General features: G+C 44.7%; 1 protein-coding gene across 1 annotated transcript in view; it reads left to right on the top strand.

Moving 5' to 3' along the window:
- The window catches only part of LOC137890344 (calsyntenin-2-like), a 92205-nt gene that overhangs the window by 19573 nt on the left and 49803 nt on the right, over nt 1–22829 (top strand). Inside the window, exons 6-8 of the mRNA XM_068734524.1 lie at nt 18907–19092; nt 20914–21171; nt 22104–22225. Of these exons, the coding sequence (XP_068590625.1) occupies nt 18907–19092; nt 20914–21171; nt 22104–22225 (566 nt within the window). The remainder of the gene's footprint in view (nt 1–18906; nt 19093–20913; nt 21172–22103; nt 22226–22829) is intronic.

The following is a 22829-nucleotide window of genomic DNA, read 5'->3' as shown; positions in this document are numbered from 1 at the left end:
TGTGTGTGTGTGTGCGTGTGTGTGTGTGTGTGTGCGCTCGCTTTCTGCTCACAGAAAACACAGATGCAATTATTTGCACGTCATTACTTCGGCCTTGTGTGCTTATACCTCTGAATGTGTGGTACTTGCTGTGGTCTACCTCATTTTTCTCCATTTGTGCCGATCATACTAGTTTCTCCTTTCTCTACCTTCCTGTTTTTCTCTGCCTCTCTTAATCTTTTCCTTCCCTGACCCTCTCTCTCTCTCTCTCTCTCTCTCTCTCTCTCCTTTCCTCCCTGAGGAATTGGCCTGTCATGTTTAGCCGGTGTGATCAACAGCACTTTACTAAGAGCACAGTGACACAGCCAACACGGCTCTTAGCACATCAGAAAGCAGTCGTGGCAGCCCTAACAAGACCCAGAGTAACGCTAAGACGAGTGTCGGCGGTGAGCGGCGAGCGCTGTGCGACGGCGCCACAAACGTCGCTCGGCGGCAATCCGCAGACGCAATTTACACTTGTCAGAGAGGTTCTCGTGTGATGAAAGACAGAACACAGGCAGGGGTTTTCGGCGCCACATGTTGCCGCGTTGCAATCTGTGTTGTTCTGTCATCAACAAGGTGATTCATGTGCCGGATTTCTTTTGGCATCCAGCCATTTATCGTCCCACAGGGCGTGATGTTAGCCGGGGCCGGCGGTGATAAACAGCGGTAAATGAGGAACCTGGCAGCAGCTCAGTGGCAGCCACTGAACCCTGCACACACAAAAAAAAAAAAAAAAAACTCGGAGTTGTCTGGCTCAAATTCAATTCCTCCAATCCGTGTTTTTCTCAGAAACAAGCGGCAACACACTCACACACACACACACACACACACACACACACACACACACACACACACACACACACACACACGGTGGGTTTTAGATGAATTTACACGTTTCTGATCTGAGGCAGAAATGTTCAAGCAACAAGGTCGAGATGGAAAAAGCCAAAATCAATTCATTTTGCATCGAGACAATAAATGATTCAAGGAGCGTCTTGAAACTCCCGAACATTAGTACGGTCTTAGCCTGAATAATTTCTCAGGAAGGGGTACCTTCTGCAGCGCGGTAACAGCTCCACCAGATGAGAGACCGATTTTAAGATTCAGACGAATTAAGGTCACCAAATCAAACAAAGGAAAAAGAAACAATGAAAGTAAAAGTTTCACCCTTTGTTCTCTATTTCAAAACGAGTACATGCAAGTAGTACAAAGTCGCTGTGGCAGCACTTGGCAGCATGCTGTGCAGTGTTTTTTTTTTTATTTTTTATTACGAGCGTAATGCCAAGGGGCAAAGTTACAAACAAACGATGACGGCAAGTGGAATCACAGACGTCTCGGTGTACAATGAAACTACTGACGCACAAGAGACCTGTTCACGCCGTCACAGACACACAGCTGTTACACTTAAATCCTACTTTTGCTCACATCAACAAAAAAAAAAAACCATCAAACTTTTGATGTGCATTGATCTTCATCTTCACGCAGTCACTGTGGGAGTATGTGACAGCTCACACAACACACAAGCATTCACACACACACACACACACACACACACACAAACACACAGAGGGTCGTGGGTGTACAGAGCAACATGAACTCCCTCTCTAGGCTCTCTGAGATAATCCTGTCTTTGAAGCCTGTTTGCAATATGTATTTTTTGTGCATTTTTTCTTCAAATTAGGATTCTTATGGCAAGAAGACACACACACACACACACACACACACACACACACACACACACACACACACACAAATGCACACGCGCTGTCCCTTGATGAAAGGGCAGTCGTTCCTATGAGCGTTGTTTGGCAGCAGGGATGAAGGGAAGGATGAGGGGGAAGTAAATGCCATGGCCACAGATCAGGGGATGTTTAGTAGGGCTGGCGGATGTTGTATTAAAAGGCAGGCTACTGTGGGAATGTCAAAGACACACACTGACACACACACACACACACACACACACACACTGACACACACACACACAAAAAAAAGAGATGTGCTTTCTCCTGTTAAACCCTCCCCCCCAAAAAACAGTGATCTGTCTGTTTGAGTTAGTTATGGTCTCCAGCTCTGGACAGCGAGGCTCAGCTGTGTGTCTCTCTAATCACTCGGCTTGTGGAAACTCACACACACACACTCGCAGGTGTGTGGGTGTGTGTGTGTATGTGCGTAGTTCAAAATATCAGCTTTTTCCTTTTCAGTTTCTATTTTATTTTGCAACCTTTTGTAAAAACGATGTCACACTGAATGAAACGAGTCTGCTTGTGTTTTTACTTTTCCATACCTCTACTTCTTTTTCTTAAGAGTATGAAACTATATATATATATATATATTTCTATATAGTTATTCTTGATGCTGGTGCCACTGGGTTTGGATTCCCGTTGGAGAACCAGAACCAGGACTGCTGCGCGGTACAAACTGACAGACCCTGTCGCAGTAAAATGAGAGGGAGTCTGGCGCTCGGAAACAAATACCATGACGACCAAACTTTCCTCCTTGTAGCTTTGAAGCAGCTTTAGTCCGTATTTTAATTACAATGTATGAAATGACACAGTGACTATGTGACAGCCGTCAATCGTCGTGATGGACCTTCATCGAATTATCACCAGAATCTGCAGCTCCTCCTCCCCTTCATGGAGCTCTAGATCAACTTTCAGCTTAGTTTAAGCGTCCGGCTGCAATTCCACTTATTTGGTTCGCTCTCTGCTGCAGCGTGCAAAAAAAAAACTACAACAACAACTCTAAAACCCAACGCTACACTACCTGCTCTGCACCAAACAGGAGACAGAAAAAGCAACTGAGGCTAGTGAAGGTTGTGAAGCGCAAGAGCAGCTAAAAAGAGTTGAAAACAGAGTGAATAATGGACTCACATTCATCAAGTAGACAGAAACACGATTCCAAATGAATGATGATGCTGCTCTGTAACTGCTGGATGTGTGAATAAGCGACCGTTTGCTAGCAAGTTTACATGTAATTGTATTGGATATGACTTCACCAAGAACCCTACATCCACACACACACACACACACACACACACACACACACACACACACACACACGGACTTAAAATGATCCCTCAGCATGTACAGTTCTTCAGTGTGCAACTCTAAAGAAGTTCTTTCTCTCTCTACACACACACACACACACACACACACACACACACACACGGTACAAACCGCTCTATGCTGGCAAACACAACTGAGCACAAGTCTTGAGTGACAGATTGCCACACTTTTTTGTTTTTTGCTTATTCATATTCACATTTTGTGTGTCGAGTATGGCTCTGTGTCCACAAGCTTGTGTGTGTGTGTGTGTGTGTGTGTGTGTGTGGTGTGGTTGCACACGTGCCTTTCGCATGCTGTTTTACCTCGAAACGGCTCCAAATGAAGTGAACCCATGGATGATGTCAGTCAAGGCAATTAGTGTGAACCTCAGACTGCGGTTCAGGCGTCTAAGCTATCAGGGAATAATTAGAGCAATACGACGTAGGTTAGGTTTTAGATGTTTCGCTGTCACTTCCTCCGTAATGAGACATCATTATTGCTTCTTTTTTTTTTTCTTGGGAAGACGTGGCGTTGAATATTTACCTTTTGACAACGGGAGAGTGTTCTGTGGCGTCCAAACAATGGTGCTGGGATGGCTCAACGAATGTATAATGACACAAACGCCGATGTAGGAAAAACATGCCATGCCATACTTGTTTGATGTCTCGATTGCTCTACAAAATGCAAATGAAGGGGAACATTTCATTGACAGACACTTGATTGAAGATCCAGGAGGAACTTTTGTGGCGTAAGGAGAGCTGAATAAAAGATGAGTGTCTTTGGAACGTGTAGACGATGAGACTAAGGTTATTAAAGATGTAAGCGCCATACGTCAATACCACTTCATAGGAAAGAGGGGCTTTTGAAACAAGGGTTGGACCGATGTAGGTAATTAAATAAGCGTCAAACACAAACGATGCATACTTCTACTTCACACTAATACATTTACCTGACAGGAAAATGTTATGTTACACATTCAGATTTTACTCACAAAATATAACAATGAAAAATATGATGCATTATTATCCACCTTGAACAGACATTCTGTTGTCTATTCCACATAATGACTTTCATTCTGCACTCGAAGAGCAGAAATTAATAGTTTTACCATAAATAGTTGTGCGCACTCTTAATAAAAGCCTTTGATGTGTCACTTCGTTAAGTTTTAATATGTTTTCATGTGAGGAAGTTCCAAATATGTGATCGGTTTATCCAAATAAAGCCCCGTTTAGAAATGTGCTGCGATTGTATTTTCTAAACCAGTCCGTCCGTCGCTTTGCTTACTTCAGCTACGGTGAGAACAGTCTGCTGGTAAAAAATGATACTTAATTGTTCATTTAATAGGCAGTATGCAGTACATACTGATTGAGCATGTAGTATGCAGTGGGCCTGAATTAGTATGCGATTTCAAAGCCGTGGGATTTGCAGGCACAGGCGTCCGGTGGCGGGTTAGAACAGTTATTTTGCCAGCGGCAACGTTATTAGTGGTATAAATTAGTATGGCAAAAAATGTGGACAATTTTAAGTTGCAATGGCAGAGCGGAGGTGTTTTCTGTAGGCTATCTGCTCGTGCTAGTTGACTCCAGGGAGGTGAAGAAAAGTTCAGAGGACTTGCTAGTCTGCTGGAATTTGAAGCTCCGCCCCCACTGCGGCACAAAGCGATTCTCGAAATTTCTGACAGGCTGTCAGAGATTCCTTGCTTTATAGTTACCATATTCCCAGGTAAACCTGAAAGAAATTAAATAAAATCCAGAAAATAAACCCGTCCAACAATCGCTGAAACTATAAAGTGACATTCTTAATAATGACATCGGAATGAATTTTTTAGGAATTACATCTCATAGTCATTTTATTGTAATTTTTCCCCTGAAAACGGCGAAGGCACAGCAAGGAGCCTCGGCCTTAACAAAGGCTAGTGTGTCACAACTTTGAAGTGAGGATTAAGGTGCCGAGACGCCGAGCGAGAGATGGATGTTGTGATTTACTCTCACCCACGGGCAATTTAACTTAACAGCCCATTGGCCTCATTGGTTTAATCCAAATGTCCCGTGCAAATAACAGGCTGTCACAGGTGTGAAGAATGACCAATCAGCACAGGTGGAGGCACTTGTGCTAATTAACACACAAATCAAAGAGAGAAACTAAACCGAGAGGACTTTTAGAGAACGGAGAAAAACCAAGCAGAAACCTAACTAAGCTCCCCTGTGACATGATACTGATATATGTGCGTATAAATCCTTCTTTGTGGATGCAAAATTCATAAAACAAAGAATAATAACTCACCTTGTTGTAGGTGTCCTGTTTTAAACTTCATCTTTTATTCACAAATCTGAGAAATTACCGAAGAAAACAAGTCGCCATTACCTTTACTTTCTCTGCAACGTTACGTTTGACAACGACGACCAGGAGTTCAGTAAGAACCTGAGCAGTTCTCAGGTAGTAGTGGACAGTAGTCTGTTAGCTTGCTAGCTCAGCTAGCTAGCAGTAGTGGGCTAAGACTCCAGGGACTGTAGATGGTCCCACAGAATAAATCAACTCAACCAACTAACTGTGGCTCTACCTAAGTTGCTCTAACTAGGTAAAACCTAATGACCGCAAAGTAAACGTATCATTCGGTAGGCATCACAAACACATAGCTAACAATGGCGCCCGGTGACTCTCAAAGGATCCAAATGCACCGTGTTTTCAGGCAAAACTTTGCCATTTGGCCAATATTTTTGCACATCACAGATACCCCTTAATCTTTTAACACGGTCTACATAATGAAAATCTTGGTTCGAAATTTAAAAAGTGGATCCGATTAAATTATTGATATGAAAGAGATGAAAGATTAACTAGATCATGTGAAATTGGCGTCACGCGATCCACTGGATGGAAGAGTATCACTCTGATGGAGTCGTTGGTAAGAGAAGACTCATAGGCGTACAGCGGCGTTAGTGAAGCTTCTCTTGCCTCGTGAAACAGTCTTTGGCTGACTACACTTTTGTTCGACTTTCTTTGTTGACGCTGACTGCTTACTGTCAGTTTTGCCGGGCTGAATACTAGTCTGTATCTCATTTGTATGCAGCCTTTACAGTGAATTTATTTGTGTGGCAATTTGACCAATGTACTGTAAAAGTTTGGTCATAAACACTGAAGAGGAAATCGGCCAAAAAAATAACATAACAATAAAATTTTGTTTATTTTGTATGTCATTTTGAATTTACGTGTATTTTTTGATTTTGATAATTGAATGCATCATGTTGTTGTGAAGAGTTTGACAATTGCGCTGAGAATCAACTCATCACTTTTGATCAGGAAGTCATGTGTGCAAGCGGTTCTTGTGCAAATGATAGACAATCACACTTACTCTTTTGTACACGTGTGTCAAAACACGAGAATGAGGAAAAACTGAAAGGTAAGATCCACTGATGTTTTACTAAAAGGCTGTCAGAGACTCACAGTGACAAGTGTGTAAGCATGTAATGTTGGTGAAAAGTTGGGAGCCAACCTCAGGTAGTATCTGAAATCAAAACAGGCTTCTCAGACATTTTCCTCTCTTGGAAGCGTGGAGTTGCATTTTTCTGCTCGACTCTCTCCTGTGCTATTCTATACTGTGTGTGTGTGTGTGTGTGTGTGTGTGTGTGTGTGTGTGTGTGTGTGTGTGTGTGTGTGTGTGTGTGGGTTGGTGTGTGGCAACCAATGCTCCAGATCTCTGATAAGAGTAGGAAGAGAATGAATTAAAGAGAGGAAGGAGGAAAATAAATTGCTCGGCACTTCCCTTTCCCATTTCCTCTAACCTCCCACTCCTTTCTTGCTTCCTCTCTAATCTCCGTCTGAGGCTGTCTGGCTGCTGCTTTAGCACTTTTCATCCCCTCTCTGGTACTAGCTTGTTTTCCTGTATGACTTTCTCCGTTTCCTTTTTTTGCGTCATGTGTGTGTGTGTGTGTGTGTGTGTGTGTGTGTGTGTGCGTCCGTGAGTGAGTGTGCACCTCTTTGTCTGTCCACGGCTAATCTCGCATTCCTCTGCAGCAAACTGCGTAATATTCCGTCTGGCCAGCTTTCGGCTGCGTGCTCAAGGACCTCTCGCGGTTTTTGCGGCGACTCGCACTTTCTCAAAACACCTTTTATAGCCAATTTTATACTGCCAATCACACTTCTGCGTACCTGTCGTACACACACTGCTGCGTACCTGTCGGTCGCTGCCTTGCTGCCCACTTTTATTGTTTTGGACAGTGTGTTGTGCTAACCGCTAACAGCTAACGTAACTACCAGTACACACACCATTGCGTACCTGTCGTAAACACACCACTGCGTACCTGTCGTAAACACACCACTGCATACCTGTCGTACACACACTGCTGCATACCTGTCGTACACACACTGCTGCGTACCTGTCGTACACACTGCTGCGTACCTGTCGTACACACACCATTGCGTACCTGTCGTAAACACACCACTGCATACCTGTCGTACACACACTGCTGCATACCTGTCGTACACACACTGCATGCGTACCTGTCGTACACACACTGCTGCGTACCTGTCGTACACACACTGCATGCGTACCTGTCGTACACACACCATTGTGTACCTGTCGTAAACACACCACTGCATACCTGTCGTACACACACTGCTGCATACCTGTCGTACACACACTGCATGCGTACCTGTCGTACACACACTGCTGCGTACCTGGCGTACACACACTGCATGCGTACCTGTCGTACACACACTGCATGCGTACCTGTCGTACACACACTGCTGCATACCTGTCGTACACACACTGCATGCGTACCTGGCGTACACACACTGCTGCGTACCTGTCGTACACACACTGCATGCGTACCTGGCGTACACACACTGCATGCGTACCTGGCGTACACACACTGCATGCGTACCTGTCGTACACACACTGCATGCGTACCTGTCGTACACACACTGCTGCATACCTGTCGTACACACACTGCATGCGTACCTGGCGTACACACACTGCTGCGTACCTGTCGTACACACACTGCATGCGTACCTGGCGTACACACACTGCATGCGTACCTGGCGTACACACACTGCATGCGTACCTGGCGTACACACACTGCATGCGTACCTGTCGGTCGCTACCTTGCGGCCCACTTTTATTGTTTTGGACAGTGTGTTGTGCTAATCGCTAACAGCTAACGTAACTACCAGTACCCATACAGCTGTACGTTGTAGCATTTTAGCTGCTGATATGAGAGCGAAGAACTCGGTGTGTTTTGTTTTTGACAAGACTGCGGGACGTGTCTTATACAACGACTTCAAAGCTGATCACCTGTGTACATCCTCGCTTGTGTCTGAGTTTGAATGAGGTTCATTTAATAACGCCCTGCAGCCCGTTTGTGTCTCGACGGGAGGTTAGCCAACTGTGGGTTGTATTCATTCGATTTGCACAATACAGCGGTGGTCGTTGCAGACGCACCTTGCAGAGATCTGCACAAAGAGCACCTCTCTAGTTTTCCGTTGTCTTTCTTTTCTTCCATTTGTTGGCTTCATCATTTCTTACTTTCTCCCTTTTTTGGTTCTCTTCTCTTCTCATCTCGCCTCCTGGTTTATCAGTTCACCCTGATGTCAGTGTGTCTTTCATGTTCTACACTCGTCTTTATTCCCCCGATTCCACTGATAGTTGGAAGCAGGGATCTACTAGTCTCCAGTGTAAATCACATTCTCTAGATTCTCCTCTTACTCCACTTTTCACTGTTATTGCATTACACTATGACACACACACACACACACACACACACACACACACGCACACACAAACACACACAAGCACATTGTCACAGGGATAAACCCGTGAACCCTCTCTACTATCCTCTCTAGCTTCAGACACGGATGGATGAATGGTGGCAGGGGTAAAAAGATAAAGATAGCTGGTGGAAAAGGGTGTGTGTGTGTGTGTGTGTGTGTGTGTGTGTGTGTGTGTGTGTGTGTGTGTGTGTGTGTGTGTGTGTGTGTGTGTGTGTGTGTTTGCAGGGTGAAGAGCAGAAGAGGGAGGGAGAAAGATAAATACCTTAACACACACACAGCTGCTGATAAATTATAGATGCACCATGGTAACACACAGACGCATGCACAAAACACATGCAAACAGGAAATGGACATAGCGTAGTGCATGACACACACTTACACACCCGCACACACCCACACACACACACCTATGTAAGAGTGATTACACTTCCTCATGTGTTGTCTCTCTGCCTGTTGAGATTGGAGTTTCCTTTAGAGTGCCACTGCAGAGTCAAGGCGACGTTGAGCGATCGTGATTACAAAGACAAAGAGAGCGAAAGGGAGTAAAGGAGGGAGTGGGAGTAAAATAGCAGGGAGTGAATGAGCGGGAGTGAGAAGAAGAAAAAAAAAAGGCAGAGGAGTTAAGGGAAAAGATATAAAAGATATACGCATTAACGTCTCGGGTAACGGGTTCGCCAAAGGGAGAGACTTTTAAACACCAGGGTGTCGTCGGGCAGGTACAGCAATCAAGTAGACAAACAACGGACGGCTGTGATGTCGATCTACAGATACGTCCCGGCCTTCACCCACGGCTATGAGCTTCGGATAGTAACTACAGAGCAACGTGATGGAAAACGGACATGCTGCAGGGATTACAGCGTATATATACCAACTAGCCTCGGATTCCCTCGGGATCCCCCCCTGAGAAGACGGAGGACACAGGATGTCTGGGGTGACCGTGGCTAAGTGGAGAGCAGGGCTGCCTTTCAATCAGAGGGTCGGCGGTTCGATCCTCTGCTCCGCTAGTCTCATGTCAACGTGTCCTTGAGCAAGACACTTCACCCCAAAATTGCTAGCTGTGCCTACGGTAGATAGATACTGAATTGTAAGTCGCTTTGGATAAAAGCGTCTGCTAAATGACTGTAATGTAATGTGTCCAGCAGTCCGATTAGTCCGCCATCATGAGCAGGATGAAAACGGAGGTGGAGAGAAGATATAGTGGGGATCCTCAGAAAGCACTTTTTGCCTCCTTTTTTTTTTCAAGTTTTCAATGTCTGCACTCTAAACACCCAGGATTAAATTGTCATTTTCACTCCGTCCTCAAAGGGGGAGAAATAATTAGAATTACACTAGACATGAAATTGGGGTCTTTTAGGAGGCTTTCCACAGAAATCCAGCTCAAAAGTGCAATTTCATTAGAGATGATCCCATTAGAGACTTTTAGAAGACGATTGTAACAGAAGCATGCTCCTGTCACCTCAGGTGCTCCACAGAACAGAACTGTGATGACAGGTGGTATTTATTTCAATTGTGATGTCTTCAAACTTGTTTGAAAGAGACACACTTTTACTAACAGTTACCATATTGGCATGGATACACAATAAGAAGAACCAACAATAGATGTGAAGCACTTGAAAAAGATCAAGTTAGGCAGATAAAGCCCTTTCTAAATGACTGTTTAATTGTCTTATCTTAGTACATTTTGTAGTGAGTACAAACTTTTATACTACAAGGAAATTATACATGATATGTGTACTGTTGGGTGTCAATCAAACTACAGTACTTCTTTTGAATGCCGCCGGCAATTAAAGAGAGAGCAAAATGTCTTTCAATAATAAATGCTTTTGATTTTACAATATGTATATGGAGCTGTCTCACCACCACCACCTGCAATTTCATTTGCAGCCTTGAGTAGAGCCGCTGTACCCTTTGTGCATTGCAATGTGGGAATATAGTGAGCATCAAAAACATCAAACAATGTGCAGCATGTACTCTGATGTCGCCCCAAATTTCTAGACGGGTACCTTTTAGAGGGTGATAGTTTGAAGCATTGGGCCAGTAAGAACGTCTTCGATTCTGAAGTCAGGAGATGCTTTTTACAGGTTTTCATTTTTCCTGAATGTGTTTATTCCTCGGCAGCAAAATACTTGAAACTCTTAAACCTGTATTCACTAACAAGGCCCACGCCAATAACAGTATGAGTTTCAAGGTTTATTGCATAATGGAATGATTCGATTTCGAAAGCTTGAAGGGGTAGAAGGATGAAGGGATGGGATAGAGGTAGAGGGATGAAGGGATGTAGGGTAGGGGTCGAGGGATGAAGGGATATAGGGTAGGGGTAGAGGGATGAAGGGATGTAGGGTGGGGGTCGAGGGATGAAGGGATGTAGGGTAGGGGTCGAGGGATGAAGGGATGTAGGTTAGGAGTCGAGGGATGAAGGGATGTAGGGTAGGGGTAGAGGCATGAAGGGATGTAGGGTAGGGGTCGAGGCATGAAGGGATGTAGGGTAGGGGTCGAGGGATGAAGGGATGTAGGGTAGGGGTAGAGGGATGAAGGGCTCGAGGTGGAGGGATGAAGGGGTTGAGGTAGAGGGATGAAGGGATGTAGGGTCGGGATTGAGGTAGAGGGATAGACGGATGTAGGGTCGAGGTAGAGGGATGAAGGGATGTAAGGAAGGCATTCATTTGGAATTGGGGTTCTGTTCACAAGAGCCTCTTTTTCCTAGAATTCTTTTTTTAACCTCTCCTCAGTCTAGATGCCTAAAATTCAGGAAGGAAGAAAGATTCCACAACAACTTTTTGACTTGTTTTTCTTTCTTTTTTTACTCCACCTTTAAAAGCCCTACACATTTTGTTTCTTTCTGTTTCAAGCGCTCCAACAAAAACAAGTACGAGCTCTACATACACTCAAGAAAGAAAAAAAATAGAGTAAGGTCTCTTGTATGATGCACAAAGAGCATGCATGAATGCATTAAAGGAAATGCTTTTTTTGGGACATCGCGGGCTAAGAGACCGAGAAGGACGGCCAGGAAAGAAGAGGAGAAATCGGAAAGATGGCACTCACTGACGGAGGGGAGATGGAGGAGGACAGAGTTGGAGAGCAAGAGGGATAAGGGAAGGGAACGAGGAGCAGAGTGCTCTTTTAAATGGAAATTGGCTCTTCCACTGATGGCTGGGACGAGTAATGACGACCCCCCTCTGACTACTTCAACGTGGTGTCAGCATTTTTACATGCACAGGCACACACACACACACACACACACACACACACACACACACACACACACACAATGTTCACATAACTATCATCCTGCACCTGCACACATCACACACATTTAAAAGCATGCAATAAGTTAGTGATGACACACACACGCACACACACACACACCCTCCAGAGATGGGGAACAGCGTGAAAGTGTGATGATGCATCATTTTGTTAAGCACCTCTATCCATCTCCCCTTCACTTTCTGCTCATTTTAAGGACGAGGTTGCAAACTTACCTCACCTGTACGTCTGTACATATGCAGCATACATAGTGTACAGTGTGTGTCTGTCTGAGTTCCCCCAAACATCTGCTATTTACTTTTCTTTTGCCACGTGCGCAAGATAATAACTCGGTAGTCCAAGTGAAGCATGTTTGAAGGAATCGCAGTCTTAACAACATCCTGTATATTTGTAGGTCACCGCTGTAACTTTTTGAACTGTGCCTTCCACAGATCAATGGCTAAGCTGAGGTACAAGTGTGAAGTACAACTTCCCTATTTCAGGAGTTGGTTCCGACTCCAACTTTGAGACTCTCTGGACTCTTACTGTATAAATCAATCAACTGGAAGCTGCTACTGTACTGCGCTAGTGTCTATAAAGGCCACTGTACATGTCCTAAACCCAGTTCAACCAAATGAAGCTCTCTGAATCATCAGGGTTCAGTCGAACTAGATCGTACAAAGTGTCATCCCAACGGATTTTAAGGGATCTATTAGCAAAAATGAAATATAATATACATCAATATGTTTTCATTAGTGTATAATCAACTGACACTTAAGAATTGTTCTTTTTCCGTTAGCTTAGAATGAGCTAACGTCTACATAGGGGGCGGGTCCTCCGCTGTGTTGCACTGCCATGTTTCTACGGCAGCCTAGAACAGACAAACCAAGCACTAGGTCTATAGAGAGCCTTTCGCATGTTTACGTTGCTTGAAGTAGAGAAGCGTAGTTTTCCGACACGCTTGTGAAACTGCGGTAATGTTGCAGAGTCGCAGAGCGCAAAACCGTGGTCTTGGAAAGGGAGCGGTGAGCGGAAGGGTTATTCATTTGTTTGCAATCTGCAAACTCACCGCTAGATGCCACTAAATCTTCCACAAAAAAGCAACCGTGTTTATACGTACACATACATATCATATATATATATTGTTAAGTGTTATGCACAGGGGGAGAAATTTGCTGTCATAACGCGCGACGAGATGTGATAAATCGTATAAATGAAGATAACGGCGCCCTTACGTATCATCTCTCTTCTAAGGGGGCGGTTTTTAAATGCCGTTAAACAATCTGACGGGCGATTTGTTTGAAGCATACGTCAATGTCTTTCTACTTTCATGCAGATTTATGGTCCTTTAAATAGCCACACTGTACACGTTCCAACAGATTGAGTGAGCTTAATATAGTAAATGAACACATATGCTCGCTATGGAGGTAAAGTGAGTCGTGTGCCTCGTGACCTGTTGTAAACATCGAGAAACAGGTTGAAAATGTACAAACAGTTTCCCAGTATTTATTGTCAAGTATAATCCTTTGTTTGTTTCATTTGTGTGTGTATTTATGCAAATCAGGATGTGCAATACACCCCTGGTTTTCATTTTAATACTACCGTTTTAATCACCTTTTTTAAGATCTTTTTCATTTCAGAGTTTAACACACAATACCAGGACCTCCCCTAAGTGGAATGCAGCCATCATTTATGTGATTAATGCATTTTCTGTTGTGAAATGTCAAACTGTGAAAAATTAATATTTCCAACACAAGAGCAGTTGGTGAAGGCTTACCGTACCGCACGTTTTAAATTGAATCAAAATCAATGAAATGTGATTAAGGCGCAGTCGATCTTTGGCTCGTGTAATGGCAGATTATCATCCATAACTTGGTTGTAAGGTTTCGGTTGATTAAAATACGAAACATCATACAGCTGACAAAAGGATGCATGGGAACTACTGTACAGTATTTACATGAATGACAGCTTGTTAATAGGATGACATTATGTATCAGCGGATGCATCTTATAAGTTTACATTTAGATCATTGTCCTTATTTTGAACATCTTTTCATACGGAGGCAAAAAACGCTTACTAGTGCACAAATAAAAGTGTATTTTTTTTGTTGTAATCCCGTTGAGGAGATTCTACTTCCACATGGTCGTTTTCATGTCCGTCTTCCTTCCTCCGCTTCCTCTCGTATTCACAGAGAGAGAAAGCTCTTGGGCCCACTGTGTGAGTTCTGTTCAGAGTACCGCTGGCAAGCGCACGACTCAACAGAGACCAAATAGCTTCCTGTTAAACCCACACCGCTGTTACGAAAGCTGGGTTTTACTTCAAGCTGGGTTTTACGTCTGTGTGTTACTGTGTGTGTGTGTGTGTGTGTGTGTGTGTGTGTGTGTGTGTGTGTGTGTGTGTGTGTGTGTGTACACTGGATGTGTTCGTAGTTCTGTCTGCATCCGAATCACATTGTACAACTCTGTGATTTTGGGATTTTGTGTCTATATGTCTAAATGTGTTGTCCCTGTTTGAACTGTCAGAGGTGAATTTACTAAGAATGGATCGTGGCCACTGATCGCGCCTCAACCTTTTTTTGAGACATTTGATACATTTTTAAGTTAATTAAAGAGCGACCGCACACTTAAACAAGTTTATTTTAAGCTTTGATGTTAACGTTCTTACCTAAGACAAGCGCTGAGTCGTTAGTCGGTCAAGTTAATGTCAAACGCTCCTTTCCTAAATTTAACTAAGTGCTTTTTGTTGCCTAAAGCTAAACTTCCTGCTTCATTTTCAGCATATATTGATATTACGTAGAGCGTCATAGTTTGAAGCTCAGCAGCACTGATCAAGCTGAGGTATTTGGCGCGTTGGGGTTTTGTTTCACAAACTAAACCAAGGTTTCTCTGGAAAGTTGTCGGTATTAAATGAATGCATAACAACCTGTGAGAGGAGCCATCGATGCTTATTAACTCACACGGCAGGGAGGAAGACGGTGACAAATCGTATTTCTTGTCCTCCATTAATCAAAACATTAATGAAATGTTTGTCAAAGAGCACAGATTCAAAACATAGATGTGTTTCCTCTTTTTGTGCCTGTGAACACACCTCAGCACAGTCCAGTGGTTTCTGACAAAGGACCGTTTTTCATTTTATTACTTCAGCGTTTCCCATTATTAAAGACAAATGCTTCTGCCAAATTTTAATCAGCGATACGAGGCTATTTGGTTGAGGTCTTATCCAAACGGAGACTACGAAATGAAGAGTAAGCTGTCTTTACTTTGTGGTAAAAGTATATCTCTGTTTCTTTTCTAGCCCTAACACCTCATACGTCTACTTTAGTGGCTCCACTGCTTCAACACCCCCCCCCCCCCCCCCCCCCCCTTGCTTCATCGTGTCTTACCACGAAGGGAAGTCGTGTCTCAAAAAGAAATGTGCCTTTTTGGTGTGAAAGAACATCTGCTACTGTACTTGGTCTTGTGATTTGTTTTCACGACATGCTGCACCCCCCACGCTCCGTGCAACTCATTTGCCTTTCAAGCGTGCGGGGCCCATTCCTCATTACATTTGAGGGGCGGTGCACTTCACACCTTCCTGTGTGCATTCATCATCAGCTGCTCTCGCGGTGGGGTCGATCCCGGGGGCCCATTACCGAGCGTTTTACAGTAAATCTCGGCGCGTAACAAGCATCGGTTTGGCGCTGCATTCAATACGCTGACCTCGTTGTATGTCAGCAGATTCAAAAGGTTCCAAAAAATTGCTCACATGGGGAGTTCAAAAAAAGTTCCATATCTGCGTCGTCGCTCGAGTAGCTGCAGCGTGTGATGCTATCGCTCCACTGTAGCTCTGTGAGGAACACACTCAGCTTGCAGCCACAGGGAACTACCTATCAGGACCGCCAGGGAGTACGGTCAACAGAAACCGTTTCACAATTAAAGTGTTAACATTCTGACGTCAAGCAGCTAATGCCATCTTTGTTTAGAACGGTATCTTGTTAGTAGTACCAAACAAAGTCATTAAACATCATTAAAATAGATATATGTTCATAGATATATCGGACATGCTGATAGCACTAAATTAAAAGTAAAGGGGTTAACAAAGTTATTCAAAATCATTATATTGTCTGTATGGAATTTCATTGCATTGACATTTTAATCTATTTCTAATCTTTGAATCTAAATAAGTTAAATCTGCCGGTGACTGAACGGTCTGGGGGTTATCCTCTGGGGAACATGAATGTCCGTACAATATCTTTGGCCAATCTCTCTAGTAGCCCAGATGTGGAAGTATTTCAGTGACTGACAACGTTGACCTGCTAGTAGGGCGAGATGTACTTGGGATGTATCCTCTGGGGCTCATGAATGTCATGGCGATCTGTCATGGATCTGTTGAGGTGTGGACCAAACTGATTTTCCTGACTATACCAGTCAATCACCATTGCCGTCCTTTGGACCCATCTAGCTAGTGTAGCTAAAAGCCAGTGGCAAATGGGAATGACCCATAGAAAGTGTCAGGAAGTGATATGATCGGCCCATTCTCTCTTTCTCAAAGTGGCAATAACAAAAAAACGTTTCCCCCAGTCGGAGTATTAATGTAAATGACGTGCTCTGCGCTCTGGCAGGACACGGCTTACCTCTCTGTATCCATAGATCTGAAGGAACCCGGATTAGTGAACACTCGTCCCTGTAGACAAATTACATACAGGCGTTCACTCCATGAGATTAAGAACTATTGTGAGATAAGAGCGAAACCACTTAAATGTCAGCTCCTTTTCTTCTTATCCTCGTGTTTGTCCAATGCTCACTAACCCACAAACCGTAATCACCCACTTTCCAAACTCGACCCGCTTCCTCGCATCTATATGCATATTACATCCGCTACCCATTACTCCTCATTTATCCTTCCCCATCCCCCTCACTCCTTCCCATGCATCCTTAACCAGGCTCTTCCCTGTCCCCCCCCCCCCATCTCTGGATGTGGACCGGAGCCAGCTTGGCAGCGTTAAAGCCAAGGTCTCGCGGGTCATTTAACTCCCGGTTGTCGACGGAGTATGTTATCGCCTATACTTCCTCACTCCCGACCCGAATGTAAAAAGGTGCAGCGTCGTTTGTTTACCCAGCATGGTGTGGGGGGGGGGGGGAAAACAACAACGAGGGCTGTAGAAAACCTATTCAGCAAACGCGGAACCAAAATATTTCAAGGTAGTTGTAGCCTATTTGCATTGACGAATCGTTGTTGTGCTCATTTTGACGCATTACAACGGTAATTTAAAGAATATTAATGCAAATGTTGACGGCATAACACTGCATTTTACATTCCGATACGATGCATCAGATCTGACAGAGCAGTAGATTGACATTTCAGCTAAGTTTGGAAGTCACATACCAGAACTCTGATAAATGAACTACTGTCTTTGTTTGGCCCAAACGTCCTGGGCGGAATTTCTTACTATTTAAATTGCGTCCATTGCTCTACTATGGGTTTGGATTGGAGTTAGTTGAAAGCCTATGGCGTGTCACATACAGATGCTAAAGGGAGCCTTCGGTATCAAAAAACGCCGAGGGGGCACTGACCAAGTTGCGATACTTGAGGAGTCAGAGAGGACGTAGCAGTGTATACAGTGTATACAGTATATACTGTAATTGTGTGCAAAAGAAAAGTGTGAGAGAGAAGATACAAGAACCGCTTAAATCGGCAGATTGTCTTTTGTTTTTTTTTAGGTGCACATCCGTGTGTTTTTGTTCTCACCATTGTCATCACTGACACTGACAATCCCTCATTAACAGTGCCGCGGCTGCTCACGGCACTCGCAGTCTGGAGGAGGTAAATTAACTACGAAACAGATGCGATGTGTGTGTGTGTGTGTGTGTGTGTGTGTGTGTGTGTGTGTGTGTGTGTTTCGAGCACGAGGAAGCGAACATGGCAGATTTAAACTAGGCTGCTGCGCAACAAAGAGCTGCTCCCTTTCTTCTCCTCCAGTCGGCTCGGCTTCGCGCTCATGCTTCCAGCTCCTATAGCCAAAACACTAGACAGACAGACAGACAGACAGACAGACAGACAGACAGACAGACAGACAGACAGACAGATGGATGGATGACTCACTTGTGTGTTACACTTACAAACACCACCGGATGGTTGAGAGTTTTGCGCCCGATTTAATTTTGAGGCGGTATAGTTTGCTCTTAGTTTTCATACAGTGATAATGCAATGGTGCTCCCGTATGAGACAAACGTTGGAAGTTTTGACAGCATTTAAAACTCTGATGATTGAGATCGGCTCCCTGTAAACACAACTTGTATGAACTATAAACAGGCGGCATCATTTTTGCAGCTCTGTGTAGGAAGAGACTGTGCAGATAAACACAAAAATCACAACACAAAGGCTACGGAAAAGCAGAAACATCACTGTCTCACAAAATAATAGCCTGCCCCGGACAACAAAAAAAAAAAAAAAAACACAATTTGCAGCTGACAGGACGGACAGTGACAGCATAATGACTACTGCCGCTAATGCAGGCACTGCATAGCACTCAAACAACAATGCGGCAATTTCATTAGCCGGGCAACATTCCGCCAGAAGGATATTGAGTTGTGATGCCAGAAATATCAGTGACAGTGAAAAGATTGGAAAAGCAGTGTTTGTTTTGACGGTTAGCCTGAGTGGACAAAATGAGGCGGGGGAAAAAAGACAACATGCAATGACAAAAGCAACAAGTGGGGCTCGTGAAAATCAGATATCTTCTAAGATAAAATCATCTGCTGCCCGGGTTGGTGTTTCCATTTATAGACTGCAGTTTAATCTACCCACTCTGCCGTCCCTAACACTATCACTCCATCTCCCTCTTTTCCCCCAGATTGGAATAAGCGAGTGGACTACGAGCCAGGGACGGGAAGCAAGCAGCTGTTTCCTAAGATGCACCTGGAGACCTGTGGCGGGCCGCTGTCGTCGGTGAGGACCACAGTGGAGCTGCAGACCAGCCACATCGGGAAAGGCTGCGACCGCGAGACCTACTCCGAGAAGTCTCTACAGAAGCTCTGCGGTTGGTTCTGCAAAAGACATTTTTTTGAATGTAGCGCATTGAGTGGGGCGTTTCTGTAGCGTGTGTAGCGAGTAAACCCTTCGTGAGAGTCGGACCCGTTGGCTATTAGGATAGTGGTGAGATATGTGGAATGCACTGTAGATGGCTGATCAAAGATGACTTCTGACTGAGGCGGCAAACTGAAAGTTAGTGCGATGAATATGAAGTAAGCTGCTGCTAAAAGCATCAGTGGAAATCCACCGTCTGAGTAACGGGGTCAGACAGGACCCGAGGCCCTTTTTTTTAAAACCGGCATCTGAAAGCTCCCGGTTCCGTGTTGCTTTCTTATCTCGCCTTGTGTCCCCGGTAAACCCCTGTGCTAAATGAAGGCACCAGAATAGCAACGTAAAGCCGTGTCACTAATGATGTGACAGAGCGAGGGCATTAGCCGCCTCAGATGCGGCCGCGCTTTCTCCTCGGTGACTGATGAGCAGCCGAGCCGCCGTATCTGTGCCCAGAGCGCCAAACAAAGCAGCCGAGCCTACACACCCCCCCCTCTCTCCCCTCCCACCTCCCCTCCCACACTGCACCGCCAGCAGGGGGGCTGGAGTCATCATCTTTGACTAACGGCCTTCACAAACCCCATTCCGGCTCATCTGAATGCATAACGTCCACTCCCTGCCTCCCCTGGCACCCGGTCTATGCATGGTTTACCACTAAAGAGTCCTTTTCAGGCACCTCATAATCGTTATCTGATAGCGAATAGAATAAATTGTAATTGCTTTTTTAAAGCGCAATCAATTTGAGATAATGTACAAAGACATCGGGCAAAGAGACGGCTGCAGCTGGGTGCCGGAGAAGTCGATGCGTATTTATTTACGGAGGGAATCTAATTACTGGAGTCAGAACGTCGACGCTGGCAGGAGCGCGAGGTGGAGAAAAACAGCTTTACAGATGGGGGGGGGGGGGGGGGCATCAATTAATGTGCTAATGTTGTGTTATTAGCAGCGATGAACAAGTTGCATGTTGCAATTGTTTGCCGGACAAGAGAGCCATGATGAATTCTGACACTGCTCATTTTTTTTCTTCTTCTTCTCAGAACGGCATGGTTCCCGCCGTATCACTTTGATTTATTACCGTCCACAGGCTGTTACAAATGATTTATAAATGTGGTTTAAACGCACGGCATGTATTTTTCACTGTCCCACGGAAGGGGCAGAGATATAGATCACCAAAGGGGCCACGTCCATTGCATCGAGGAGCAAGGTGAGCGACGCGGCAAAAAAAATAAAAATAAATAAGGTTTGTCGAGGTGCCAGTTTCAAAAACAAAAAATCGTTCAACGGACTCAACACATATTGAGGTTATTGTGTCAAAGGGATGATGGAAACCGCTTTTTAAAGGGAAGAGGAGAAGAGGAATGAGATGGCTCAATGCAGTGGTGATTGGTGTGCTTGTCAGAATGCACGGTATGGGGATCGTATAACAAAACAATTCAAGTGGCCGAATGGCACCGTCTCTTCCCTTTGCGTTAACACAGCGCTCGGTCAACACGTCCTCTCCGTTGCGCATGGCGGTCGTCTGCTATGTTCTGAATTTGGGAGCGATGACTCGCGTTGTCTTTCCCTTTTTTGAAAGTCAGTTTCATTTGCCATGAATCAATACCCACATCCTCTATCCATCTCGGCCCATTGATTACATATTAAGCCCTGCCATCTGGCTCACTCATACGTAATCATAGCCAAGGTTAGGCCAATATACGCCGCGTATCTGCCGTGATTGTTATTGACACGTTCTCCGTCGACACCTTTTTTCATTTGTTCACACGGCGATGACCCCCAGGGGCCTCCTCGGGCAGCACTGACCTTCTGCCCGCCCCGAGCGCCGCCACCAACTGGACGGCTTCCCTGGTGACCGACAGCGGCCGGGACAGCGACTTGATCTTCAGGTTCGACGGTCATCAGGCGGCTAAGATCCCGGACTGGGTGGTGCCCCAGAATCTGACGGACCAGTTCACCGTCGCCACCTGGATGAAGCACGGACCCAGTCCCGGCCTCAGAGCCGAGAAAGAGACTCTACTCTGCAACTCCGACAAGACCGGTGAGTGTGATCCTGACCCACATAATCCCACTAACAGGTGTCTGTACAGCCTGATATCTCATTCCTTTGTTGCCCAAAAACACACCACTGAGCCATGTGGTAACACTTGATGGCATGTTCCTTCATTGTAATAGACATGGGCTTTGTAGTTAAGCTTAATTTAATTCCACCTACATCCACCATGTTGCTGCAGCTCTGTTCATACTCACAAGAACACCAGATGTGTGTTAATCCTCTGCTGAAAACACCAAGAATGGCACTATTTACTCCAGTTTGAGTGACATTTGTCAAAAACAACCAGCTGTTTAAGAAGCTGACTTTTTTCAAAAGACATTTTTGAAGATTTAGTTCAGTAGGAACCAATAAGCTCGGAGCTGAAGAGGTTCCATTGAGAGACGATCTATCACCTCGTTGGTTTGGGTCTTGGGTTTGATCCTTTTGATTATGTTTTTTCACACAGTTTTGAAATTGTAAATGTTGGTTTGAATTATATATCTTAACACTACTCACTATAAATCAACTGTCAATCCCAAACGAGGCTAAGAAGTTTTGATTTTGGTACAATGTGACAGGAAAGCAAATTGTCTTCCTATAAAAATGTATAAATATATAAACGTGCACATGGGAAATATCCCTTCCAAACATGTAATAAGCATTATTTAAGTATACTAAATATTACCTTATTCTCTGTATCGATCCAGCATAACAAATTCAGTAACATCATAGCATGTTTTGCCCAACGGGGATGATTTTTGTTGTTAAAATTCCAGTGAAAATTGATGTGAGACAACCTTGACCAAGTTGTCCTTCATCGACGAGGCGCTTCTGTCAGTCGAGTGTGTTCGTCTGCTTTGTTACCTGACAGTAAAGTCGGCGTGATGAGTCGGTCCCTAGTGCCTATACACTCTTCCTTTCTCCCTCCCTCCTTGCAGAGATGAACCGCCATCACTACTCGCTGTATGTCCATAACTGCCGCCTGGTGTTCCTGCTGAGGAGAGACTTCACCCAGGTGGACACCTTCAGACCGGCCGAGTTCCACTGGAAACTGGAGCAGGTGAGACGACCGCGACGCTCCCCCGTGCACGGGGCGGGGGGGGGGGGGGGGGGGTACACGCGACAGACAGGTGTGACACGTGACATGAGTGATCTCAGGGGTCACGGGTCACGGGTCACAGGCCAGACGTTCATTTACAGAGTGTGGCAAAAGGTTCATGAAGGAGTGAGAACCACAGATCAGTCCTCACTAACCGGTCGCTCATCAGACACATAAAAAGCGCAACACACACCCATGGTTGTGTGTGTGTTTGTGTGCGCCTAGAAGCACTTGTATGCCTTTTTTATTTAGTGCCTGCCTGCACTAGAAATCCTCCTACAATCCTCAAAGAAGCCTAACCTTTAATTAAACCCAATTAGTTTGGAGAACTCTCACAACACTTCACATATTAACCGTGCACCTTTTTTTTTTTTTTAATGGATACAGTGACTCTTCAATGAATATTTGCTATGGATATGAAGACTTTCCTGTTTGTATTTCATGATTCGGGGGAGTTTTTATATATCTTTTGGAACAGAAATGTCGGTATAAGTAGGGCAAGACTGGAAATGTTTTAGGAAAAAAAAGCCAGTTCAACGATCTATATGCACAAACAGATTCTTAG

The sequence above is a fragment of the Cebidichthys violaceus genome, unplaced genomic scaffold, assembly GCF_023349555.1.
Source record: "Cebidichthys violaceus isolate CVI_PGR_0920_01 unplaced genomic scaffold, fCebVio1.0.p SCAF_1, whole genome shotgun sequence".
Taxonomy (NCBI): domain Eukaryota; kingdom Metazoa; phylum Chordata; class Actinopteri; order Perciformes; family Stichaeidae; genus Cebidichthys; species Cebidichthys violaceus.
Note: the sequence above shows the minus strand (reverse complement) of the source record. Positions and strands in the feature narration are given on the sequence as shown.